We start from the raw sequence: 27,850 nt of genomic DNA, 5'->3' as shown, positions 1-27,850 counted from the left end.
CCTGGGGTCTTGCCTGGTGTGATAGACCCCAGCCTCTATGGATCTTGTACTCAGAGCTTGTTCTTGTGCTGCCATTAGTGCCATAAAAAAGAGGAGGAAGGCGAGGAACCATCATGGAAGGACAGGCCCCTGCACGGTATGTACCACTGGCAGATAGAGGAGGTGGCTGATATCCAGAAATCCTACCAGTGGCTGGACAAAGCTGGACTGAAAGACAGCACAGAGGCACTAATCATGGCAGCACAAGAACAAGCTCTGAGTACAAGATCCACAGAGGCTGGGGTCTATCACACCAGGCAAGACCCCAGGTGCAGGCTGTGTAAAGATGCCCCAGAGACAATCCAGCACATAACAGCAGGGTGCAAGATGCTAGCAGGCAAGGCATACATGGAACGCCATAACCAAGTGGCCGGCATAGTGTACAGGAACATCTGTGCTGAATATGGCCTGGAAGTCCCGAGGTCAAAATGGGAGATGCCCCAAGGGTGGTGGAGAATGACCGAGCTAAGATCTTGTGGGACTTCCAGATGCAGACGGACAAAATGGTGGTGGCTAACCAACCGGACATAGTGGTGGTGGACAAACAGGAGAAGACGGCCGTAGTGATCGATGTAGCGGTTCCGAATGACAGCAATATCAGGAAGAAGGAACACGAGAAGCTGGAGAAATACCAAGGGCTCAGAGAAGAGCTCGAGAGGATGTGGAGGGTGAAGGTAACGGTGGTCCCCGTGGTAATCGGAGCACTAGGTGCGGTGACTCCCAAGCTAGGCGAGTGGCTCCAGCAGATCCCGGGAACAACATTGGAGATCTCTGTCCAGAAGAGCGCAGTCCTGGGAACAGCTAAGATACTACGCAGGACCCTCAAGCTCCCAGGCCTCTGGTAGAGGACCCGAGCTTGAAGGATAAACCGCCCGCAGGGGCGTGCTGGGTGTTTATATACATATATATATATATATATATATATATATATATATACTGTATATAACAGCACAACTCATGGGCAGTGGGTGTTTCCCCTTTTCTGGCAAGAGACAGAAGCTCAGGATCAAATAACATCTCAGTTTCAGAAGAAATACCACAGAGTGGGGTTTATGCAGTACTTTTCTAGTTTTAATGACTATTAAAAGTTAATAGTACAAGCCACATTTATAAAACATTTTATTTTGTACACTTTAAATACTTTAAAAACCTCACATCCACAACCAGTTTTAAACACTGGATATGGTTTCTCTTCCACTAAAGAATCAAGAGGCTGCTTCTCCAAGAGCTGGCAACTGTCCTTGAGCCATGCAGGTAAATAAAACTAACTTATTGTTACTGTTTCTTCAAAAAGCTCTATAGTTGACAGTCATTGTGTAGATTAATTGTTGGGTCTGCGCTTCCACAGGCCCCGCTGGTTTAGAAACTTATTCTCGTTAATGACAAGGAAGGAAACAAGACAAACAGCTTCAACCGGTTTTTACTTGCACAAGGGAGGCCCCGGTTGGTGTCTCAGAAAAGCACTCTGAATCCAACCACAGACGACCACGACTCTGGTCTCCGCTTGCCGCCTTTCATTGAAAACAGTTACAGTACACACAAGCACCTCCCATTGTAAAAACCCCCTATGGTCACAAAAGACAAGGCACTATGTGTGTATGTGTGTGCACGTGTAAGCATGTGTTTGTATGTGTGTGTATGCATGTGCAAGAATGTATGTGTGTGTGTAGGCATGTGTGTGTGTGTGTGTGTGTGTGTGTGTGTGTGTGTATGTGAGTGTGTATGCTTGTGTTTGGGGGTGCGTTTGTGTGACCTCCTGCTTACCAAAAGGGTCATAAAGGCAGGAAGTTCACTAAGCAAGAAAACAGAACCCTCACATAGATGTCCCTATAATAAAACACTACAGCCTCCCCCACCAACAAACTGGTTGGAAAGGTGGTCAGAGACAAAGGAATGTCTTTGATCATGCTGCTTGAAATAAGACTTACAAATTTAAGTAACACAATGACAACATTTAACAATTTGACTCCAACATTAATAATTCCTTGAACTGTCTACTACAGGTTTGTGACTGAGCTTCTTGGAGGTGAGACATATGTCTCATGTTCAGGTGCTTTCTGACACCTGCATCACACCATGGAGGTCTGCAATGATGACTCAAACTACATGGTACGTCCACACTAGCCCGGATAGATTTGAAAACGGTGTTTTCATCTGAAAATGCTCCGCGTCCACACTATTGTTTTCAGTCGTTTTCACAGAGTTGTGCGTCCACATTGAATCGGCCGAAAACCCTTACGTTCCAGTACTGCGCATGCGTGAAACACAAGACGATTCGACCTGCCTCAGTTCTGTCTGCCGTTTATTTACTCTCTGGCTCTTTGAAACGTTGCAGCAAAATGTCGAGGAAAAGCACAGAGTTTTTAAATGGACGAACAATGTGGTGGAGTTGTTGCTGCGAGTAACACAAAAGTACAAAGTTGCAAAAGCGAGTGAGAATTAAAGAATTTGAAGAAAAGCTATCTGAAGCATGTAAAGACTGATATTATTTTTAATAGGGCTGTCAAAATTGAGAGCATGCTTATTTGTATATGGGGGTGGGAATACACGTTTGTGTCTGTGAGTGCCTGTACATCTGTGTCTATATGTCAGGTTGGGTCTTAGACTCCACCTCTCTGGGAACATCTCAGTATGTATGGAGTCCTATGTCCCCTCACCACACTCCCTGCCAGTGTCTGGGGCTGGGCGCTCATGTATGTACCGGCTCACTCCTGGTGGCCGATTGGCGGGACCTGGCGCCTGTGGCCCGGCTGGGCCCCTTCTCAGGGGTGGGGCGCCCTCAGGCCTCTGGGCCTGGGGCTCGGTCCTCTCTGGCACAGTCGGCTGCCGGCAGAGCCCGCAGGCACGTCACTGCAACCCCCTCTGACCTGTGCTCCGTGGCTGCTGGGTGACCCCTCGTCTGGGGCTCTCCTCAGCCCTTCCCAGGAGGGTGGCACGGTTGCCCCTTTGGTGGTCCTCCTTGGGTCCTCGTACTCTGGGCCCTCTGGATGTCTGGGGCCTGGATTTTCTCCATACCTGCTTCATGCCCTGGGGGACGGGGCTATGGCTCCCCACATCATTGCATGGAGAAACCTTTTGAATACAAGTGTGCTGATCCACACAGGTGTACACACAGGTGTACACACGGGTGTTCACAGACACAAACTACATCTTTCTTGGCTGCTACCTCAAAGCACATTATGCGCTGTCGATCTTGCATGCTGCACAATAACATTTAATATTTAGTATCTACTGTTATCTACTGCTCGCTGTGATGGTGTTGTATTTATTATGTTGCTCTTTTTTGTTTGTTTTCTCTAGTGTTTTTTTCTTCTTCTCTCGACAGGTGATCCAGGTGTTTTGTTTTTCTTTTTTGTTTGTTTGTTTGTTTGCTTTTCTTTTTTTCTCTCTCCCCTCTATTTTGTCTTTCTCTCCTTCTCTTTCTTTCATTCTTTCTCCCTGTCCTGTCCCCCAGTCATGTCTGTCCCATCTGTAACAACTGAAAATAAAATAAAATAAATACATAATTATAATAAAGATCAATCAAATGGACCAATATGGCAAGGCCATGATGATCCACTTGGTAAAGTAAATCCGCTTGGCATCTTTTTTGGCCTTCAGACAACAATTCTGATGGCTAAAGATCCAAACGGGACAGGCCAAAAAGAAACACTGTATGACTCTTCAATAAACTGTTTCCACTGAGAACTATTAAAGCAAATCCAAAATTTACACCTGAGTGTAGTAGTGTGGACCCGCGTCCACACTACGGTTTTCAGTCGTTTTCACAGAGTCCCATCCCAACATGTAGCTACACTCAACAATCAGTGGCTCAAATAGCTACTGTGCTGGACCCAAACTTTAAGGATTTTAAGTGTCTTGCAAGGGGAGAGCGAGAAGAGGTTTGGCCCAGCCTTGAGGCCCTGCTGCAGGAACAGTGTAAAAATGCCACCACAAAGGAGCCAACAAAGACAAAGAGCCTCCTCTTCTCTTCATTGTCTTTAGACCCTGACGCAGATGAGGAAGCCCTGTGTTACAGCGCCCTGAGTTTGTACAGAGCAGAATCCACCATGAGCGAGACAGACTGCCACTGCAGTGCTGGTCTAGTTGAGCAGGGACCCACCCACAGCTGTCTGTCCTGGCCCACAAGTATTTGATTAGTCCTGCCACTTCTGTCCCATGTGAGAAACTGTTTTCACTTGCAAGTCACATAGCAACAAAAAAGAGAGCTGCTGAGCTCTGAAAATTTGGACAGGATAGTTTGTCAAAGTAACTGGCTGAAAGAGATGGCATGGAGTCCATTTTTTGCACTAAAATGTTGGACGATCACACTGTTTTAGCCTCATGTAAAAATTATGTTGGCTAAGTTTACTCAGATTTTTAATAGAAGTCAGAGTTTGAAGGTGAAACTGGTCAAATAACCTTTTATGTTTATGTCTTATTTTTTTAAGAAGAAAAACTGCACTTTATGTTGAAATTTATTATTATTATTTAAAGACAATACCATTTTGAAAATGCACTCAAAGTAAATAGCACTTTATTTTTAAGTCTGCCCAGGTTTGGCCAGGGATATTATTTGTGTTTCTCTGTTTTGAATCGAAATGCACTTTAAATGTTTGGGGGTTTTTTCCCCATAAATTAAAAGACCTTGAGTTTACAATATTCATGTCCATGTCCATTATTTGATTCTGTCGCCCACTAAAACTATTTCCAATAAAAAGACATTTGAGCTTTGGGGGAAATTTTCCTGTGCAAAGAAATGTGATTAATCGAGATTAACTAATTACAAAGCCTCTAATTAATTACAATAATTTTTTAATTGAGTCCCATCCCTAGTTATTACATTAAGTAGGATTATTTATGTATGACAGTGTCTAAGGCAGGACAAACAGGAGCAAAAAAAAAAAGAAAGAGGGGAAGACGTAATAAAAGGACAGAGTACGAATAGAAAGAATGTAATGTATGTAATACATTACATACATTACATTATTAAATTATTTAATAATGTATCACCAACCTTGCCTTACACTATCATGTGTACTGTACTGGCTACTCAGTAGGGATCTCAAAACTGCAATGAAGGTGCAGACAGTAAGGGACACCACTGTGGTTTAAATTCCTGGGACTCTCCATTTTTTGATTTTAGAACTGAAGAAGCCTCTCGGATGAGAGGTCTTCAAGAAACTCCGTAGACACTCAAATATCTCGTAAACAAAACACCTGGGGTTTTCCCTGTGTCTACTATGATTGGTTCCATTTATATTAAGATCTTAAATACATCAAATTATCTCTGATGGAGAAACAAATCTTTCTTAGATAAACTAAACCAGCTCCACACACAGACTCAGATTAGAGTCAACCATCAAAACATGTTAATAACAAAACATGAGAGTCCTCTGATCACATGACCTGAAATGGTACAAATGACTGATGCTCTGTTCTTCTTACTAAAACATGTTTATGGATCAGTATGAATCAAACAATAGAAGTCAGTGATGTACTCACAGAATAGGCCCAGCTCACAGAGCAAAGTGGCTCCCATCCTCACATCCAGCAGTGACACGTCTGAAAACTTCTACAACTTTCTGTAAAGAGAGAGAGTGAAGCAGCAGCACAGCAGATACCAAAGAACTGTGAAGGAAACAAAGACTTTTCTGCTTCTTTCCTTTTACACAGAAATAACAACTTCTGACCTCAGCAAGGTGGGGTTTCTTGGAAAATCTACCAAATAGGTTCATAAAAACTGGAAGAACACATGTTTGTCTTTGGAAATGCAAACTTAAAAAAAAGTAGAATCCTAGGATTCAAATGAACAAAAAAAGGGAAATAAAGATCCCTATAAAGATTGTTTGTTTCCATTGTGGTTAACACCACATATAAAACACCAGGACAGGAACACATAATGTACCACACACAACCATAAATGCTGACAACTTATGTAGGTTACATCATAGGCTTTACGAAGATTCACCAGAGAAGTCTAAATCAGCCATTATTCAGAGTGTCTACCATAAGGCAAAGTAAATGGACACATACTATATAAAGACTGAATGCACTGTATGCTGACATGTGAAATTCACTTTGTCATAAACCATTACTAGCATCACACAAGTGTCTCATCTTTGCCTGCTAGCTTTGTTTGGTAGGAGCTTTATCACCAAAAAAATAATTACCCTCACAAGCGTTTGCTGTTGGGTCATTGAGGTAACATTTGAAGTCTACAAAAATACATATATTAGATGGGTTCAAACTGACATAGAGGTATAACTGCAGAGATAAAAAATATTAGCAAGCAAGAGAATAGACTGTTATTTCCCTCCTGTCATCGATGTGATCAACCAGTAGGCTACCTCTGCTACTTCGCAGTCATACACTGCTGGTGCACACTAATCACCAGCAGACAAAATCATTACCAAACACAGAAGCTGTTGGTAATCCATGCACTTTTTCATGCAAGAGTTAAAACTATAACTAAAAACACTTCCCTTTTAATTTTAACCCTTAGATGCACACGTGGGGTCAAAAATGACCCCACGGGTTGTTTTTCTTCAAAATCTTTAAAATGAAAAGTTGTAATATATTCATATTCCAGGTATTCCTCATAAAATATGTTTGTAACATGAGGCCATTTGCATTTTTATTTATTTTTTCATTAATTTTTAAAAAAATGCAGTTTTTGTATCACTACCCCACTCTTCCACAAGTGGGGTCAAAAATGACCCCAAGCAGTTCCTGTGGAATCTTCTATGAAACTTTCATTCTTAGCAACTCTTACTGTCCCACTTACACTTCTGATGGATCAGGAATTAATTTTTACACAGTAACATTCATGATTTATAGTCAGGGCTGCACATAAGTGGTCCGCAGGTGTGCATTCGCTGTCAAAATAAAAGTATTCCCGGAAATTCAGAGAATACGCGCTTCTTTTGTGATGGAGGAACAGCAAAGTAATTGCTTACAGAGCTTGCTTCTTCGACATCTTTAAGAGTTCTGAACAAATGTCTGTCCTCCTCCAGAACATCTAATGTACGCAAACGAACCTTCCAACTTCTTATCTGGTACGCGTCTTTTATTTTGACAGCAAATGCGCACCTGCGGACCATTTATGTGCAGCCTTGTTTATAGTTTCCTGTGCATTTCAAACATTGTCCTTTCTGATGTTTTTTTTAATATCTAAAGTAACATGGCTGCTATGAGGCCAGCTAGGATCCCTGTGGACCTTGCCCTACAAATGATCCAGGACAGATGGGATGAAGAGCCCATCGGAGGCATTGACTCAGAATCTGACATCTCAGATATAGAGGACCCAGACTATTGTCCCCCCCACTGAACAAGGCCAGTCAGATACAGGGGAGTCCTCTGATGAGTCCTCTGAAGAGGAAATGGATATTGAGTCTAACAGAATGAGCCCCTCTTACTGCTCTGAATTAGTCGGCCAGGGCTTGCACCTGGGTTTAGTACTGTCTCCCCAATAGATGCATGGAAGATGTTCATGTCTGATAATTTAATAGAAGAGGTGCTGTCATAGACAAACATGGAGGCACGAAGAGTAGCCACAGACAGGGGAAAAGAGTGGAAAAATGTCATCAAACATAAGCTCATGGCCTTCATTTGATTGACCATTTTTGCAGGAAGTGAGAAGAACTGGGATGTACAAGTCGTGTGCTTTTTGGGAGTCCTCTGCATAACCCATTGAATTGACATAATGGCCTGGTACAAAGATTTAAAGATATTTGCCGTTTCTTGCACTTTGATGACAAGAGGACCAGAGCCTACTGACTGAAAACAAACCACATGGCAGCTTTCCGCTACATATGGGGCCTTTTCCTGGTCAACTGCAGGCAGAAATTCATGCTCAGTGATTGTGTTACAGTGGATGAACAACTTGTGCCTTTCAGAGGGAAGACCCAGCTTCTGCAGTATATGCCGAGCAAGCATACAAAAGTGATATAAGTGATACAAAAACTGCAATTTCTTAAAATTAATGAAAAAATAAATAAAAATGCAAAGGGCCTCATGTCACAAACATGTTTTATGAGGAATACCTCAAATATGAGAATGTTACAACTCTTTGTTTTAAAGATTTTGAAGAATAACAACCGAGTTTATAGCAAAATGCATTGTTTCTATTTGGGGTCATTTTTGACCCCACTCGTGGAAGAGTGTAGGTATTGGTAGGTTGTGCATCCAAGGGTTAAGGTGAGCTTCATTAATGTAAAGTCTCCCACAAACATGAACTCTTTTATGGTTCAGTTGTAGTTTTACATAAATTCATCCACAGGAAATGAGTTAGCTGAAGCAAAACAGAAATTGACCTAACCCTAACCCTAACCAGAAGTGAGCACGAGGTGAATTCCTGCCCACTCTTTCAGCTTATCTCTGTGCCCATAAAAGTAGCTGTAACTGTTGTAATCCTAAAGATTTTTTGATCTGTTTTGTTTTGTTTTTTTAGCACTTAGTAACCACTGGGCCACCAGTTCAAAAGGTTCAAAGGGAAATGCTGCTGAAATTTAAAAAAAAAATTTTTGGCTAAATTTAAAACAGGAAGCTGTTCAAACTACAGGACATAATTATTTAGTTATAAAGCACACTGAAGCACAGTGAGCTACAAATACAGAACACTTTTATTGAAATCCAAAACCCATTTGATTAAAATACCATGTGTCTCTTCTATAAACTGTTTGTACTGAGAACAATTGGAATAAATCCAGATTTTACAGCTGTTTTGCTGACCACATACAAGACTCTGTCAGGCTGATATTTGCAGAGCAGAGCTGCAAACACAGCTGCTGTACAAATACTATATTTGTGCTTCTTGTGATTTTCTGACTCACATCTCTTTATACATATTTAATTGCTGCTCAACAAAGTGACAGAGATGTAAATGTGTCAAGCTAGACTTGTCAGTCAGTTTGTCCCCACATCAGTGTGTACCCACATTTTAAATGTTTTATTGTACACTTCATGGGATGGACAGATGAAAAGAAAGAAGAAAAAGTATAAGAAAGGATAGAGACACATTAGAGAACCCAGCTTTGCTGTGTGGTCCCCAGTTAATCTTGTTTATTTCATGGAAAAGAAATAAGTACTAAGATTCCAAATTACTTATTTACTGCCATTCATGAACAGGGAAAAGATGTTTTTAGTTGTTAGATGTTATGCCTGATTACTTTCTGACTTTTCAAAGATGGTTAGCATACCCAAGTGTCCACAAAATATAATGAACAGAAACGGTGACAAAGGGCAGCCCTGGCGGAGTCCAACACTCACTGGAAACAAGTCTGACTTATTGCTGGTTATGCAGGCAAAGCTTTTGCAATGGTTGTATAAGGATCGAATGGTTCATAGCAATGGGCCAGTACTCCCAAAGCACCTCCCACATAACACACTGAGGAACACGGTCGAATGCCTTCTCCAAGTCCACAAAATACATGTAGACTGGTTGGCTAGGCTTGATAGGGTAAAGAGCTGGTCCGTTGTTCCACGACCGGGATGAAAACTGCATTGACGTGTTAGTGGGACTAAGGAAGTCCTCGAAGTATTTCATCCACCGCCCAACAATATCCTCAGTTAAAGTCATCAGCGCTCCACCTGCACTGTATGCCTCCCACACCCGAGTTTTGCTTCAGCCAAGCTGTGTTCCACGTGGCCTGTCCATATCTATCATCTGCCTCTGATGTCCCACAGGCTTGAGGGTATAGAGTATGTATGGGGAGTGTGTGTGTACTGTGTTCATTTCTGTGCGTCTCCATGTGTGTGCGAGTATTTGTATGTGTGTGCATGAGGGTGGGAATGCACGTTTGTGACTGTGTGTCAGCTCAGATCTTAGACCACCTCTCTCAGAACCTCACCTGCTGGTGCATTGGTCGTTCTCAGTGTCCAGGGCTGGGTGCTTTTAGTTTATTTTTATTTTGTTTTCCTGTGGACACTTTCAGATGGTTTTAATTATTTGTGTCACAAACAAGATTATATCATAATGTTAGTTGTTTTGGGGACTTAATGACCTTAATCAGATCTGTGTCTTTTTACACAGCTGATATAAAGCTGTGCATAATCTGTGTCACATGGTACCACATCACCATCTTGTGCTTTTACATTCAGTTTCAATAATTCCTGGCAATGCTTCTCTTGCCTTAACTGCCACAGCAAAATCTAAAACATACAGCTCTGCTATCACTTTTAACATAAATGAAGACAGAAAACTATACAGCAGTGGTGTTTGTAGGGTTACTGAAGTTGGGCTATGTGGTGGCTAGCGACACAGCTATGTTAGCATAATATGAACAGTGAAACTGGAGGATGAACAAATGAAAGTTAACGTGAGGGTTCCTGAAGGTTAGGGACAAATGCAATCGCATGGCAGGATGCTACAAACGGACAAAACTTCAGTCAGGAGAACAACTGAGATAATCCATCCACATTACAAGGTTACTCATTAATATATTGCTGCATGGGCTGGGCTGTAGTTACATCGTAAGGTTTTAAAAACTCAGCTTTAATTATAAGCTCAAGTACGGAAATACAGAAATGTTTAAAATGTTACTGTGATAGAGTGAGTAGTGCAAGAAATGGAGCTTCCTACAACAACATTTAAGTAATTTAATATTTATTATTTTAGCAGAAAAGCAATTAAAATAATGAGAAAAAGGGGATACAGTTGAATGTGAAAAACTACTTAATACACTTTATAATTATATATATACAATATATTCATATTAAAACACTTCTACAAAATTCAAACTTCCTCATGTTTATATGTTTCTTATATATTTACACACAGAATTACTCATCATGATACTCATGAGTATGTTTATACTGGTGATCATGAGACATGGTCACCAGTACAATTGTGATACTTAGGAGCTTAGTATTGTTAGAGTTGAAAGTGTCTTGGTAATTTCCCTTTAGTTTGATATTAAACTCTGAATCATACTGTGAACATTTATACAATTACGCAATAACTGGCAAGAAAACCAACAACGGATAAGAAAAGTAACATGAGGTACAACCAAACGATCAACATTTATTAATTGATCATTTACAAATAAATAGTCGTGCAGTCTTGCAAACCTTCCCTATCAATCTCACTGCTGTCCTTATGTCACAAATCACCCCTGCCCACTCTTTACCCACCTTTGCTGCACTCTCTTCTTCACCTCTCATACACTGTCCACTTTACTACATCTGTGACTCTTATCTTTGGCCTTCCTCGCTCTCTTTGGAGCTCTCAGTTGAACTTATTCACCTTCACTACCTCTACTCGTTGCAGCTTCACTGTTAAACTGTCTCCTATTCATACACATGTGTTCTGTCTTGCTTCTACTGAATTTTATTCCTCTTCTCTCCGGTGCATGCGTCCTCCTCTCCAGCCTCTCTTCCACCTGCTCCCTACTCTCACTACACATCACAATGTTGTTTGCAAACACCATAATCCACAGAGACTCCTGCATGACCTCATCTATCATCTTGTCGATCACCACTGCAAACAAGAAGGGGCTCAGAGCTGATTCCTGATGTAATCCCACCCCCAGCTTGAACTGCTAAGTTACAACCACACACCTCACTGACACTGCTGTCTCACTGTCCTCATACATGTCCTCCTCCACCTTCACATACTTCTCTGCTACTCCTGACATCCTCATGCAGTACCCCACACGCTTGGCACCATATCCTTTCTCTAGATCCACAAAGACACAGTGAAGCTCCCTCTGACCTTCCTTATACTTCTTTCTCAGCATGAAGCCATATGCTGCCATATCACTGACCGTCACCTCTCTTCTTAACTTAGCTTTAACAACTCTTGTCCACAGGATCACGGTGTGACTCGACTTTAATATACAGCTGTGTAAAAATGTTGATGTTCAAAAGTTTAAGAATTAATTTTTTTTTATGTTTTAGTTTGTTTGTTCATGTTGCTGTCCACCTTCTCTGGTTTTGTTGATGTCGTGCCTCTCTTTAGGGACCTTTAAAAGTAAATACATAAAATGAAATAAATGAAAACAGAATAAAGTAAAACTAACTAAAGAACAGGTTTAATGATACTGAAGGCGTTTAAAAGGGCTACAAATGAGTTTCTTCTTCTTATTAGGACATCTAATTAAAACTCCCTTGCAGTTAACACACATGTAGCCCAACACATATGTGTGATACATATTTCATCCCTGAAACTAAACATTTGCTACAGTTAATATTTGTACCTGTAGCTGAGTTTGGATCTACATTATGGTAGTCAGAGGTTTCCTCTGGATCATCACGCTTTCCTGTAACATTAACACAGAAAATATATGTGGGTATCATGTCTCTGAGGGACCTTTACAATTTAAACAGTACAGTATACAAATAATATTTTATTCACTGAAACTTAAATGTTACATATATTTAGAGGTATGATTTCAGAAGTGCACATGCTTTTGGCTGCATGATACATTTGCAATTATAATTGAAAATCTGTTTTGTATTTTCATATTTTTTGTACTCACTCCTCTGTTCGACACTTCTGAGCTGAAGAGAGATATTTCTGTAGTCATCTGTCCGTCCACCTAAAATGAGGACAATTGTACTATTTTAGATTTTTATTTCTCAGTAAAAATAAGATTTTGAGCTACTCGTTATTTAAAAATCAAAGAAATATCTTATACTGTACCAGTGTTTTCAGAAGGTCTACATGACTCATAGACGTTCATGTCACCTTTGGGTCAGTGAGAATCAAGACAATGATAAAATAATCACTCTGTGTGCAGTAAACTTGCAGCTATATTATAACTGTGAACATGAGTATAGAAAGGTTCAGCAGTAAATGCTCTTATTTTGTAACAGGTGTGTGGCTGACCGTGAACAAGAGAGGAATATATTTGCTGCTGATTTTCATCCTGGCTCATAGTTTGAACTGTAGCAGCAGTCTGACTGGTTTCCTGAGACTGGGCTGGTCTGAGGTTTTAAACAGGTTCAAGTTACAATGAATGTGTTACATAGTGTTTGTTCACTGAAGACAAGAAAAGAGTGTTTTACCTGATACAAAGTGTACCTATGGAGAAGACAGTAGTAATAATATTAAATGGGTCAGTATTACAAATAAAACATAATAATTGCCCATACCATGGCAGTGTCTGGCAGTAAATATATGAAATAAATTAAAAATAAAATCACCCTTTGATTTTTTATGCCAACAACAGAGCAGCAGGAACAGCAGGAGAATCAGTGAGACACCACTAACCAGCCCCGTGATTAGAGAGACAGAAAGTGAAGATCTGGATCCTATAATGATAAAGAATAAAAATTAGCTTCATCTTTAATGATATAACCCAATCAATGGGATACATCATGGGCAAAGGACACTTTGAACCTGACAGGCATTTTCTGGGTTGTCTGTAAATGTTTTGTTAAATCAGAAAGTCATCTCTTAAAACTGTGGAGATGGAAAATATTGTGAATGGTTACACAGTAACGACTGGGATGTTAAACAATCAACACTCTATAAAAGTGGCTAAAAAGACAAACTATAAAATACAGTTTTAGTTCAAAATAAGGGTTTGCATACTTTACCTGGGCAGGATCATTTTAACCTTCTTTTAACCTTTTAATCTTCTTCATTCTCACACTTAGATTTTGTAGACTGTCACTACTGGGCGGCTCGTTTTATTTGATGAGCCTTTTGTTTAAATCTTTTGAAACAGAGACAGCAGGGTATTTCTTTTCTGTCTACAACTGTATCGTTCACACTTACCTTTTACAGACATCCAACTTTGTGGTGACTCATGCCCTGAATATTCACACTTGTAGAAGCCTTCATCAGACTTTGACACTGCAGAGATATTTAGCTTTTGTCCGTCACCATTTTGAATTAGTTTCCCATTTTTGTAGAATGCAACAGTGGAATTGAAGTTTCCTGTCCTCAACTTGCAGCCAAGAGCAACAGAGTCCCCCTCATTGACTGGATGGACAGGGCTCACCAGGATCACACCAGTATCTGTAATAGCCATTAAAATATGAGAGAACTTGCCAACACACTTTCTACTGTTTCCCTCCTTGTTTGGTAAATGAAGACAGTGGCACCAACAGCTCTAATCCTGTTCTTTGTTATGTTTTATTAGTATTATTTTTCCTCACACTTTTAACCACAGCATGATCATTTAAGTTAAAGCTGGATTTCAGATGCATTTTTGGTTACATCCTCTCATAATTATGAATACTGTAATGACACAAAGCTATTACCACACCTATAATCATGGGCTCACATTTCTGCTTCATCCTCTGCAGTGTTGGATTTATTTGTAAATAAATAAATAACTCAGAAATGAGCACAATGTGTGCAATGGCTGTACTGTGAATTTAAATCTTGTTGGTTCCACTTAATGGAAAACTAAACTCTTGGTATCATCATAGTTATGTGGAAAATATATTTCTAAAATATAGATATTGAACCATATAATGAAACATGTCAAACATTGTATAAATACATGTTCTATTCTGCTGTATACACATTGTAATAAGATGACTTGCAGCAAGGATACATTGTTTTTCCTAATGCAATATAAACTAATGTGGTACATACAGTATTCTGTTGACTGTTTGCACGTCTATGTTGCAGATTAGTCAGTGTTTCAAGGTTACTATGCCATTCAGAAATACAGGCTACAGGTCTGACATGCAAAGAAGAGGCCATGTGGGAACATCATTCAGTGTCTTGTTTTGGCCAAAACTCATTTGAATGAAACCGAGATAAAGCGGAAAATTGTTTTCTTGCTAAAAATTTGAAATTCTTTTTAAAATACATAAATGCCACATCCACTGGACTAAAGAAAAGAACGACTATCCATGTTACTATTAGAGATGGCACGATACCACTTTTTTATGTCCGATACCGATATCATAAATATGGATATCTGCCGATACCGATATGAATCCGATATAGTGTGTTTTTTAATCAATAAAACTGTTTTTTTAATATCTTGCTGCATTTTGTATAAGTTCATCCTCAAGTTTAAATAAACAACAACACTAAAGCTAAAATATTTCATAGTTCAGCAACACTGATCAATCTAATAAACTTAAACCTACACATTCCTCCCTATTCTGGTATTTTAAAGAGTACTTAGCAGAAATATTAAGCAACCTAACTAATAGGGTTGCAAACTCCCAGCAAAAAAAAATAAAAAAATAAAAAAATAGGGAACCACCCCCCACCCTCCACCTCATGATGCTTAATCGACGTAATCAACTTTAATTTGATGCAGGGTGAAAAAAAAATGCAAAGAATTAATTTATTTTTCAAGAATAATTAAATCGATTCAACATCTTTCTTCAACAGAATTGCAAACTGCACATGTGGTATCTTCCCAAAGGAAAAAGTACTATAGCTTACTAGGGTATATTAGACTTAACAGTTACTATATACAGTAATAGACTTCTATATATTTTACATCAGATTAAAACTTTGGGTGTAAGATTCAGATAATCATTTATTAAAAGCTAGACATTTTAAATGAGAATAAGAAAGAAAAGTATGTCTTTGTGCCCCCTTTTCCCTGTTCATGCCCTATCGGCCCCCCTGGCTAAACTTTGCTAGATCCGCCCCTGCACAGTTACCAGCCGTCAGCTACGTAGAAAAGGATCCTGGTGTAGAAAGTAATATTAAATAAATTCTAACAACAGCTTATCAAGCTTAAAAGGTGCTGCTGTTGTTCAGCCGCTGGTTTCCTCTTTCTGGTGCAAAGTGGGCCAAAAACAAAGAAGAGAGACGGACTCGCGACAGAAAAGCCGATCAGCTGATCATTAAGCAGTTTCATGAAGTAGGCAGGAAGGTGAGGGAGAGAGGCAGTCGCTCCATATATTGGTTGTTAAGCTTAACATGGGAATGCTTTACAAACATTCAGAGATGAACTTACACACTTGCTTTACTTCTCTCTGGGATAACTTCCTCAGAGATGAAATGCTGGTTTGGTAGCGAGGCTACAAATACACACAGCCACTCTATCACATGAGCACACTGCTCCGATGTGCTACGGTTATGAGGCGAGTTACGCCGTGTCGCAAGTTTTGTGAGGTGTTTTTTTTTTATATATATTTAATGGATCGGATTACATTTTTAATTTCTCACCAATATCCGATCCAGTAATTTAGGTCAGTATCGGACCGATACCGATACGTAATATCGGATCGGTCCATCTCTAGTTACTATTAGGGCTCAGTTCTTAAGTTTGGATCTCTGATGGTTTAAGGTGCTTTAGTGACTATGGAATATGAGTTTGTTGGCTCATCTGAAAAGGCACCATCAATGTTGAAAAGTATACAGAGATTTTAGAGCAAAATATGCTCTCATCCAGATGACGTTTTTCATGAAAGTCTTTGCATATTTGAAGAGTACAGAAGCTGAACTGGGCTGCCTGGAGTCTCAGTCTTTCACCATTTGAAAACAATTTGTGCATCACGAAATAAAAAACATGACAAAGAAGACCCAGGATTGTTGAGCAGATATAATCCTCTATCAGAAAACTATGGGATAATATTGCTCTCCCAAAGGTCCAGCAGCTGGTTTCTACAGTCCCCACATGTTTATAGACTGTTGTTAAAAGAAGTGGAGATGCTACACAGTGGTAAATGTGGCCCTGTCCCTTTTTGTGATGTGTTGCTGCCACCACATTCAAAATGACTTATTTTTTGCAATTATACACTTTCTCATTTTAAACACTTAAACATAGATACTGTTTTCTTTCTTTATTTATATTTTACACAGCGTCCAAACTTCTTAAAATTAGGGATGTAAAGACCTACCATGTGCAGTGATGTTGATTCCATTGCTGAACTGTCCTGATTCAGACTCACACCAGGACACAGCATCTTGATACCGGTGGAACCAGTAAAGATCTATGTTGCATGTGGATTCGGTCTCTGTCCCCCAGTATCCACATTTCCGGAGTTTTCTCCGGTAGGTGTGCTGAGTAAATATCATCACTCTCCACTGAGAAGAGTTTCCAGAACAATTCAGAGTTACTGAATCATGGATGAAGTGCTGCACACTGTTAGGACTGACTGTGAGAGAGGCTGCTGAATTTAAATCTAGAGGAAAAAAAAGAACTGTCATTTTTTTGATAGATTAATAGATTGAAGTCTGTGAATGCAATAATAACACTTATTTTTTTCTTTTTGAATTAGGAGCAAAAATACTGACCTGCAGACCAGACAAACTTTGGTTGACTGTGATCAGTGTGATACTCTGGGTCTCCTCTTCCAGCTCTGCACACATATCCTGCTGTGTGTGTCTGTCCATGAATGATGTAGGAGTCCTGTGCAGTCCCACTGCCATCAGGTAGCAGCTCATAAATGTAATATTCATAGCTGTATGTTTTCAGATCATGAACAGCTTTATACCAGTAGAAGCTCCATCCTGCAGACGGATGTTCAACCTCACAGTTCAGAGTTACTGAGGCTCCAGGACTCAGCCATGATGGAGACACAGTGAGGACAGGACGACGTTCTGTTGGGAAATTATATTTTCAGAGTGAGATCAAGTATAAGATCCTTAAGGACAGATTGTCCTTTAATAAATGCAAGCGTACAATTCCCATTACATTTACAATCCACTCACCATAAACTATCTTTAGTTGAAAGGATGCACTCCACATTGTTGAATTCTGTTGTGCACTTCTCATCCTGCCCTTACACCAGTAGTGCCCACGGTGTGATGTAGAAACAGAGTTAATCTTGTATTCATTTTGGTTTGGAGGTTGATGTGAGCTGCTTGTTGCCCACTCATAATCCCACTCAGTGTCTTCTCCTGGGATCTCACATTTCAAAGTGATTGTCTCTCCGCTGTATACCTCAGGCCAGTTTGGATGCAGAGTCACAGCAGGCCTGTTTCTAACTGTTAAACAGATAATAAAAAACAAACAAAAATAACTAATTAAATGACTTTTTAACATCTTCCATTAATTAAAAAAGAAACATTTACCATGACTCACCAGTTTTCTTAATACTGATCACATCACTGTAGTCTGTGTAGTAAACTGGGCTGCCTCGTCCTCCTCTGCACCAATAGTCTCCTTCCTGTGATACACCGATTTGTCCATCAGAGTGGAGAACAACTTCTGCCATCGTCAGTGGTTCTGAGGTTTTCTTGCCTCTGTACCAGTAGTAACTCCAACCAGGAGTAGATGGTGTCACAGAGCAGGTCAGGGTGACTGTATCACCTTCTAGAAAGACTCTGTTGTCAGCACTGATGCTGGACTTTGGTCTGTTTCCTGTTTAATTTAGAAAAAAAGAAATGTATAATAAAATTACAGTAAAACAATTACTGGCCCTTTGCTTTAGAGACAATTACAGTTTTACAAATAATTCTTAAACGATACAAAGTATATCTTAGGCTACATTCACACTGCAGGTCTTAATGCTCAATTCCGATTTTTTGATCAAATCCGATTTTTTTGTCTGCTTGTTCACACTACAAATAAAATGTGACAGCAAACGTGCTCTAGTGTGAACGCTCAAAGCAGCCCGCATGCGCAAAAGAAGACGTCACACACAACGCGCTCTGTTTAGACCCAGACCAAACAGTATTGTTTGAGTGATGGTCCTAAATATAAAGACTTGTTTCAGACTTTATGTTTCCCAATTTTGCTTTAAGTTATAAAGTTATTTTGTTATTTACATTTGGCCTAATAATGAACCTTATTGCTGTTTTAGAGAGGAGCGGTGCTTCAAAGGATAGTTGCAGATTTCTGTCAGAATCTGCAGATTATACAGTACAAATAAAATGTTCACGTTTCTACAACGTTGTCTTCCCAACAGTTTCACTAACATCTATACTGGATGGCCAGGAAGCGTTCACTGTCACAGTCTGGCGAGGGCAGACTGTATGAATTGAAAAAGGACCCAAAACGCAGACTCCAAGGATCAGGGAACAGAACTTGAATGTTAACAAAAAGTGAGCCATTTAATAAGGCTGGTAAAAAAGGTACAAAGAAAGGGCAAGGCAAACTGAAGTAAAACTAACATTAACCTAAACTGGGAGAACTAAACAAACAACAAGAAAAACCTAGACATAAAACTTGAAAACATGGCGTGAGAAACAGACGACCTGACAAAGAATGAACAGAAACACACAGACTAAATACACACAAGGGTGATTAGGGGAAGTGGAAACACATGGGGAAACAGCTGACACTGGTCTGACATAACGAGACAAAGGAAGCAAAGCTGACTACACTGACATAGGACATAGACCTTCAAAATAAAACAGGAAACATGAGACGCAGACAAGACAATATAACCTTTACAACATAAGACACGCAGCACAAAGGGCAAAAGGAGACTAAAACACAGGGGTAGAAGACACAAGGGGAATCTAAATAAACAAATGAGCTTAGATAACCTAATGAACTAAAAAATAAACCATAAACATCAAAATAAACTAAAACTCAAAACGCTGGGTCAACAGAACCAGGAACGTGACAGTTCACGATGTCTTCTCGGGCGCTGATAATTGGCGTCTGTCTTGTGTCAGTGACGTAAAAGATGGATTTAATGCGACATGACCATTCAAACAACACTTGCTTTCTAAAACATCAGATATGTATCGGATTCAGTACCACATACAAAAGTGACCCAGATCTGATTTGAAAATATCAGATTTGTGCCGTTCACACTGTCATACCATGATCGGATATGGGCCACATAGGGTCAAAAGAAAATCAGATTTGATGCGCTTTCTCCTGCAGTGTGAACGTAGACTTATTCAGTAGCACTAAGCCTGTACCAAGTATGTATGTCTGCATCACATATATGAAATATTAACATTTGCAGTTATATGCTTTTGTCAAACTCAGTTTATATTTGCAGTCATCTGTTCGTAACAACTGCACTGTTATGAAAAAAATTAGGACCGCACATTGAATATTCAGTTCTTAATTAGGAATATTCACATATCAAAGTCTAATTTTGTTATTATTTATTTTGGCAGAAGAAACTATATATATACAGTATATATATCTTCACATCTCATTGTGTTCACTCTCACTTCAACAGTCAGGAGCACAGCAAACTGAATGTGTAAAGGTTTAAACAGGGAAAGCTTCATTACAAATGCTGAGTCACAAAGTTCTAATCATGTACACCTGATATGATACATCTATGTGAGATTTTAGCCATTTCAAGTGGGAATAAATATGAGGGTGCCCCAAGACACTGCATTTTTTAAGAGTTACATATTGCAGATAATTCCCCAAAGTCCTTTTTAATTGTATAACTATATTACTTTGATCTCCCAGTGTTGTTCAAATTTATATTAAATTGAATTGCATTTAATTCTGACGTTCTCTACCCTTTTCATCAATATTCTCAAAGCAAATATCACATCTGCAATGCTCTTCTAGCCATGACTCCATCCTGCTTGCTTACTAATCATCACCGCCCTTCTCAACTTAGCTTCAACAAGTGTTTCCCATATTTTCATGTTATGGCTCATCAGTCTCATCGCTGTCACTACAGCTCTACATTTCACCCTTGTTTCCATCCTCTCTCTCATTTTCTACATTCATAAGTTCTTCAAAGTATTCCTTCAGTCTTCTTCATCTTCTCTGCTATAACTGGAGCTTCGATGGATCTAACCTGTCTATCCGGCTCTACTGAACTTGTCAGTGGAGACTAGGGATGCACCGATACCAATACCGGTATCTGGTATTGGCCTCGATACCACATTTTCTAAAGTACTCGTACTCGTTAAAAGTCCCCCGATACCGGGGACCGATACCACGGTCTGAGACCTGTCTGTGTTTGAGCGGCATGTAAGGCGTTAATCACAGGCACCGAGTGCCCGCCCCCATGTCCCGGCTGCAGCTCAGAGCTGGGAGAAGGCGAGGCGAGACATGTCAGCCGTGTGGAACTATTTCAAAGTGAACGAAGACGCGAAAACAAAGGTGGGCTGCAAATTGTGCTCAGCGAAATTGTCCAGAGGAGGCTCAAAAGGTAGCGCATTTAACACAAGTAATTTAATCAAGCACCTAAAATCCCAACACGACAACGAGTACAAAGAGTTTACCCACGCTTATTTACCCATGCTTATTAGCACAGAGGAGCATAGCTGATGCTATAGCAGTGGGACGGAAAAAAGTTGGGCATTTTAAACATTCCGCCTTAGCCTACTCCCGCCTCGAGGACATTCAGGGACAGCTCAAGCAGCCAATGAAGAGACTGCAGCAGGACGTGCAGACACGCTGGAACAGCACGTATTACATGCTCCAGTCCCTCATTGAGCAAAAGCGAGTGCTGGGCGTGTATGTGTCCGAGCATGAACTCCCTGACTATCTCACCGCTCACCAATGGGCTCTTATGGAGACGACTGTTGCCATCCTCGCCCCCTTTGAGGAACTAACTAAAAAAGTGAGCAGCTACGACGCACTAGCCTCTGATGTCATCCCAGCTGTGACTGTGCTAGTGAGACTTCTAAACAGAGAAACAGACGAGGACCACGGCGTCAAGACAATGAAAGCAACCTTACTGGCAGCTGTCAAGAAGCGCTTCAGTGACGTCGAGACCAACCCACTGTACTTCATCTCCACCATACTTGACCCAAGGTAAAGTCTGTGTGCTATAGGTATTCAATGATAAACTACAGTACTAAATGTAAGATTATTTTCCATCTGAAATATTATATATTTGTAACTAAAATACACAAATACAAATGTACGCAATATATATAATATGAAATACATTTCCCTTATTACTACCAGAAAGTCAAATGGCTGGCATTTGTCACAGTGGTTTAGGGGAAACTAAAATCAGTCCTATTTTTCCACATATTAATACATTCATGAATTTTGTGCAGGTATAAAGATCGCTTCTTCTCCAGCAACACTGCTCCAGAGGCCAAGCTGCACCTGAAGCAGGAGCTGCAGATGATGTCCAGAGCTGAGGCAGAGGGGAGTCGGGCAGAAGCTGCAGAACCTCCTGCTAAACTGTTCCTCAAGGCCCAGGCCAGCACTAGCAGCAGTCTGGACACTGTATTTAACAAAGTTGCTAAGGAGCAGCCCCAGGCAGCACAGCCGCTGGCAGCAGGTGCTGCCATTGAGCTCGACACATACCTCAGAGAGGCCCCAAGCCCTCATGAAGACAGTCCTCTGAAGTACTGGGGTGTCAACAAAATCAGGTTCCCCACTTTGCCTAAAATGGCCCATAAATACCTCTCAGCCCCATGTAGCAGTGTGGAAAGTGAAAGGCCTTTTAGCTCAGTGTCACACATTATAGATGAAAACAGAAACAGTCTGACTGCTGATAATGCAGAGGCGCTACTTTTCTTAAAAAAAACCTGCCGCCCACTCACTTTTTCGAAATAGGCTCCATTAAGTGAGTCGTCTTAGACTTGATGTTAATACCTACCTCAGTTGCACTGACTGCCACAATTCTATGTTGGTGGATGTTGTTAGTTTATTCAAATATTGTGCACTAAATAGCAAAGATGTTTATTAATGCTCCTTGTGTTGTTCAAAGCGGCAGAGTTTACAACAAACTGAAAAAAATGCTTGAGTTGCACTGTCACTGTTTAAATTTTTTTTTCATAATTATTTATTCTGTAATATGTTGCATACAACATGCTTTTCATTTTAAATAAATGTTCTTAATTCCAAACCAGTCCCTTGTTTTTTTTGTTAAATTATCGGACTAAAGCTGTTACCTGTAAATTTAAATCGTGTTTTTATTAAGTACTCGGTATCGGTATCGGCGAGTACTGAAATGCAAGTACTCGTACTCGTTTTCCAAAAAAGTGGTATTGGTGCATCCCTAGTGGAGACTCTTCTTCCAAGGCAAATGAAGATTATGGGAATCTTCGCCCACTAAGGCGCCCCGCTACAACATGAGGAGAGGATATTTCATTTGACTTTTATTAATGCTAGATCATTGACAAACAAGGCTTTTCTGTTAAATGAATTTTTCACCTCACAGGATTTTATGTTTCCCACAGAGGCTTGTCTTAGTACTGGTGAGTCCAGCCTATTCTTATAACTACCTTCTCTTGTCTGTTTTCAGCTCCCTTTGCACTACTGGCAGAGGTGGGGGTTAGCAACTGTTTTCAAATCCAGTTTCCAATGTTGACATTTATACTGTACTGTGCACTTTGACCTACCACTAAGATTTTTTAAATAGAATTTGTAGAGTTTGTGGGTGAAATAACATTGAATTATGATCACTTCTAAAGGCCGGGGTCTTTCTGTGTGGAGTTTGCATGTTCTCCCCGTGTTTGCGTGGGTTCTCTCCGGGTACTCCGGCTTCCTCCCACCGTCCAAAGACATGCAGTTTGTGGAGATAGGTTAATTGGTAAATCCAAATTGCCCATAGGTGTGAATGCGCGAGTGAATGTGAGTGCGAATGGTTGTCTGTCCCTGTGTGTTAGCCCTGTGACAGACTGGAGACCTGTCCACGGTGTACCCCGCCTCTCACCCTATGACAGCTGGGATAGGCTCCAGCGCCCCCCGCGACCCTGAAAAGGATAAGCGGAAGCGAATGGATGGATGGATGGATGGATGGATGGATGGACTCTTGGTTAAATAAGGTCTACATCTTGTTGAAAAACTTAACCTCACTTACTCAGTGACTTGTCCAACATAGGAAAAGGGACACACATACACACACACACACACACACACACCAGACCTTCTGTCCCACACAGATTTATGACACATGTATTTCAGACCATGATGCTGTTTTACCTTCTGTTTCTTGGTTCTCAAATTAAATAGTAGCTTTAAGCCCAGCTTATCGAATTCACATAAATTCTTTAACAGCATCTTTGTTTTCATGAGATTTTAATGATCTTAAACTTTTCATTTGAAAATACTTCATGAGGAAGCACTCGCTCTCTTACTAGTTGATAAAAAATGAATCCTTACATGCATAATTGTGCATCTGAATACTTTTTTTACTTACACATAACACACATTTTTCACATAATACTGCTGCTATTAGTTCTAAGTGTTTTATACTTGATGAAATGCTTAATTTAGAAATGCTCATTTATAAACAACAAAAATGCTGTCATTAATGACCTGTTAATGAAGAATAATGATTTTATCATTATTAGTTGTAATGTTTATTATGCCATAAGGTTTTATAAATGATCAATCATGCACCAATAAATTAGTGATAACTCATACTATGTAGTTGTAATATAAACTATAAATTGTTACCCTTGTGCCTTATATAGGTATAACAAAACTAAACTTTCTTACCAGAGACTGTCAGTGTGATGACATCACTCCACTCTGTCACAGAATACAGCTCCTGTTTGTTTTTACCCATACACCTGTAGCTTCCACTGCTGATCACAGATGCATTAAGATTGATGGATGCATTATTTGCCAGACCTGTGCTTGAGTCGGGTTTGCTCCACTCATACTCCCACTCAGTGCTTCCACCTAAAGAAATCTGACATCTAACAGTGATCTTCTCACCACTGAATATCAGAGGCCAGCTGGGCTCCAGGGAGACAACTGCTTTGTTGGAAACTATTTACAAAACAAAAATCTAATTGGTCCAGTTTTAAATATTTCTGCATCCCATGTTAATCCAAATAAAAACTCTTAATCTCACCTCTTTTTTCAATAGTGATTGGATCACTGTCCTCTGTGAAGAAAACAGGGTTTCCTCTCCCTCCCTTGCAGTAGTAGATGCCTCCCTGTGTGACAGTGATCATTTGATCTGGTTCTTTGTTTCTAATCACCTGAATTTCTGTAAAGACTGAGGCACGTCTGAACCAGAAGTATTTCCACTCATTGTAGCTCCCCACAGAGCAGCTGAGTGTTGCATTGCCTCCAGCTGGTATTGTTCTCCTATCAGCAGTAATTGTGGGTCTGGGTTTGTTTGCTGTTTGTTAGAGTAAAATAAAGATGTTTTACTATAGTTGGTCAGATGAAAAAGAGTAGATAATAAACTCAAAGATGATTTTACTTACAGACTTTTAGTGTAAAAGCATCACTCCAAGCTGTTGAGAAGTACAAGTCTCTTCTACCCTTACACCAATATTGCCCGCTGTAGGAAAATGAAGCCCTGCTGATGTTGTATTCACTGTGTGTGGGAGGTGTTTTTGAGCTTGTTGTTCTCCATTCATACTGCCACTCAGTGTTTTCTCCTCCTTGGATCTCACATTTGATGGTGATCATCTCACCGCTGAATATCTGAGTCCAGTTCTGTTGCAGAGTCACAAAGGCCCTGTTGGACACTTTTCATACCAAACATGAATTAATACAGAAAAAGTTGGTCATCATAAATGTTTGTTCTTTTAGTTCTTACAAAAAGTTATCAAACTCACATGTTTTCTGACTGTGATACACTTTGCTGAGGTTTGTGAAGAAAACTGGGTTTCCTCTTCTTCCTCTGCATCGATAGATGCCTTCGTCTGAGACACTAATGAAGTTCTGCAAACTGTTCGTATCAATTACTACTTCACGAGAATCTGGGATTTGTCTGAACCAATCATACGTCCAACCAGCAGAGCCCTGAACAGAGCAGGTCAGTGTCACCGAGCCCCCCACTGGAATAGTTGTCTTGTCTGCTGTTATAGTCGCCGTGGGTCTGAGTGCTGTTTGATTTAGAATATGTTGTTGTTGTTATTAACACATTTTTGGGGGGAAAAGCTCAACATTAACAGTTTCTCATAATATGTAGAATAAAAGGCTGTGAAGTAATTCATGAAGGCAGCATCTCATGTGACCAATTCTTCTCACTTCTCTCATATCATACTATATATAACATACACTTTGCTGTATGTCATGCACTAAAGTTCACACTGCTTCCTAATTTGGTGTCATCTTCACCAGTTGTCACAACACTCAGCTAAAAGCACCATCTTACTTTATATATTTACTTCCTGCTGTTTTTCAGCCTTCACAGGTCGACTCTGAGTTTGTAACTTAGCAGGAAATTTCTGCTTATTGTTACTCTCCACGTCCTGCTGTGCAGAGATCATTACATCAACAAGAATAAAAGAAAAATACAAAACAGAAACTTTGGAAAAACATTAATTGAAACTCTGATGCTGGAGTTGCACATTTAACACAGCTGCTACTGTTGAATGAAAGCCTAATAAATATGATACAGTAGCTTACCTGATATGGACAGAGTCAGGTTATTACTCTGTTTTATAAAATCTGTCAAGCCATTGCGGCGACCAATACATTGATAATTCCCACTCAGCTCTGCTGTCAGGTAAAGTGAGTAGGAGCTACTTTTACTGAAGTGGACCATTTCTTGATCATTCCAGTTGAATTTGTAAAGCCAGTCAGTGGCATTTCCCTCTCTCATGTCACAGATGAAGGTTACAGACTCTCCAGCAAATAAATGGGACACGTTTGGTTTAAGGCTCAGCTCAGCATCTAAAATCCAGCATGAACATAAATACACAGAAAAAGTTCAGACCAGATTCTGGTTTAATGAAGAGGAAGATTTCTCACTTTACAGGCAATTATTAATGTATTTACAACAGAAAATAATGTGTAAAAATGAAGAAAAAACAAGAATGTTATTTACACATCAATCCATAGAAAAATAAAAAAGGAAGAAAGCTGTTCAGTTACCTTGAGCGTCTCCACAGCAGAGGGTAATATTCAGCACTGTAAGAAAGATTCATATCATTCAATCATCAGTGGTCACATGTCGCAAATAAAAGCCTTTTTAATGAATAGAATTTTAGCATTAGCATCAATAGTTGGACAAACATTTAGCACTCAGTATAGTTTAGTCTTTATCAGGCAAATAAAGGAAGTTACTTATACTCACAGAATAAGGACAGCACACTGAGCACAGTGAGCCCCATCCTCACACTGAGCCTGAAAGTCTGTCACTGCTACTGACAACAGAAACACTGAAACAGAAGTGAGAAACAGAGAATGTGAGAAAATAGTAATGTTTCACCTGATTATGGGAGTAGAGACTTTCTGCAACCTTGTTTTCTGTGTTCAGCCCTTCACTGCTACTTCTCTTTTAGCCCTACATGAGGACACTGATGACAGATCTTATTTTTAACTGCTGACACTTCCTGTTTTACTGTGGACAGTATGCAGAGCTGACATTATATATGATCCCTGCTTCTGAAACTAAATTGTAACTGCTCAGATGATTATGTTTAGGAAAGTGATTTCTCGTAGTGTTTTAAGATTATAAGAGAGCTACCAACAGTTGAATTTAAAAACAAATTCAAAGAAAAAAATGGCACAATGTATCATTGTCTCTTATGTCTTACACTACTTAAAATCTGGGGTTGGTTCAAACGGGAGGTAGCAAATAAATTCAAGCCTGAATGTAGATTTCCTCAGGGACAGATTGTTAGAACAATAATGCTTTAAAAAAAAGAAAAAAGAAGAAGGAGCCTCAGCTAACGCCTTATGTATTGGCTTCCTGATGAGATGATGTGGGTGGCAGGTTGCTGCAGGTGCGTTCAGCCAGAGGCAGGAACCTGTAGTGGGTCCCGCCCTTAGACAGACACACATGCACAGAAGAGAAAGAGATAGGGAGAAAAACTAAACTTGGAGCAGGAAGTTTAGGAGGACTAGGGGACCATGACACTGACAGTTAGCATGTGGTTGATAAGCTCAACTTCCTTTTCACACCTTTCTGTCTGCTGCTAGTTTAGGGTTTTGACATCATGTCAGACACTGAGCTTTATACATATGCAAACAAACTTCTTTATATATTTATAATGCATTCAGGAAATGTGTGCAATTAAACATGCCATACAGTTAAAGATCAACAGGGTTCATAAAAGTGTTACAGCATCTGACACTCCTGTGGTTTTGAATAAAATGTCCGCTGTTGTGTTTATATATCTTGTCCGTAGTGCTGCATTAACAGC

General features: G+C 39.9%; 2 protein-coding genes across 2 annotated transcripts in view; both read right to left on the bottom strand.

The window, feature by feature from the left end:
* LOC112846236 (low affinity immunoglobulin gamma Fc region receptor III-like) overlaps positions 1-27,850 on the bottom strand; it is a 700,124-nt gene that overhangs the window by 540,148 nt on the left and 132,126 nt on the right. The gene's annotated exons all lie outside the window — the stretch shown is intronic.
* On the bottom strand, positions 16,231-27,602 carry LOC112845322 (Fc receptor-like protein 5). Its single transcript, XM_025904750.1, has 13 exons — positions 27,398-27,602; positions 26,779-26,863; positions 26,577-26,612; positions 26,109-26,375; positions 25,313-25,582; positions 24,956-25,222; positions 24,595-24,867; positions 24,234-24,509; positions 17,976-18,254; positions 17,603-17,878; positions 17,186-17,491; positions 16,789-17,073; positions 16,231-16,274 (listed from the first exon to the last, which is right to left on the bottom strand). Exons 2-13 carry the CDS (start codon positions 26,813-26,815, stop codon positions 16,231-16,233), a joined length of 2,616 nt encoding a protein of 871 aa, XP_025760535.1. The 5' UTR covers positions 26,816-26,863; positions 27,398-27,602.

This window comes from Oreochromis niloticus, linkage group LG3 (genome assembly GCF_001858045.2).
Source record: "Oreochromis niloticus isolate F11D_XX linkage group LG3, O_niloticus_UMD_NMBU, whole genome shotgun sequence".
In the NCBI taxonomy this organism is placed as follows: Eukaryota; Metazoa; Chordata; class Actinopteri; order Cichliformes; family Cichlidae; genus Oreochromis; species Oreochromis niloticus.
The sequence above is the reverse complement of the archived record's forward strand: the minus strand, read 5'-3'. Positions and strand labels throughout refer to the sequence as shown.

What these genes read in the sequence shown, in the direction of transcription:
- LOC112845322 (XM_025904750.1), bottom strand. Translation starts at nt 26,815, where the DNA reads ATGGGGCTCACTGTGCTCAGTGTGCTGTCCTTATTCT. An exon ending in CTGCTGTGGAGACGCTCAAG is followed by an intron (nt 26,376 to 26,576) that starts GTAACTGAACAG and finishes GCTGGATTTTAG; the next exon opens with ATGCTGAGCTGAGCCTTAAA. An exon ending in GATCAGTATTAAGAAAACTG is followed by an intron (nt 17,879 to 17,975) that starts GTGAGTCATGGT and finishes TCTGTTTAACAG; the next exon opens with TTAGAAACAGGCCTGCTGTG.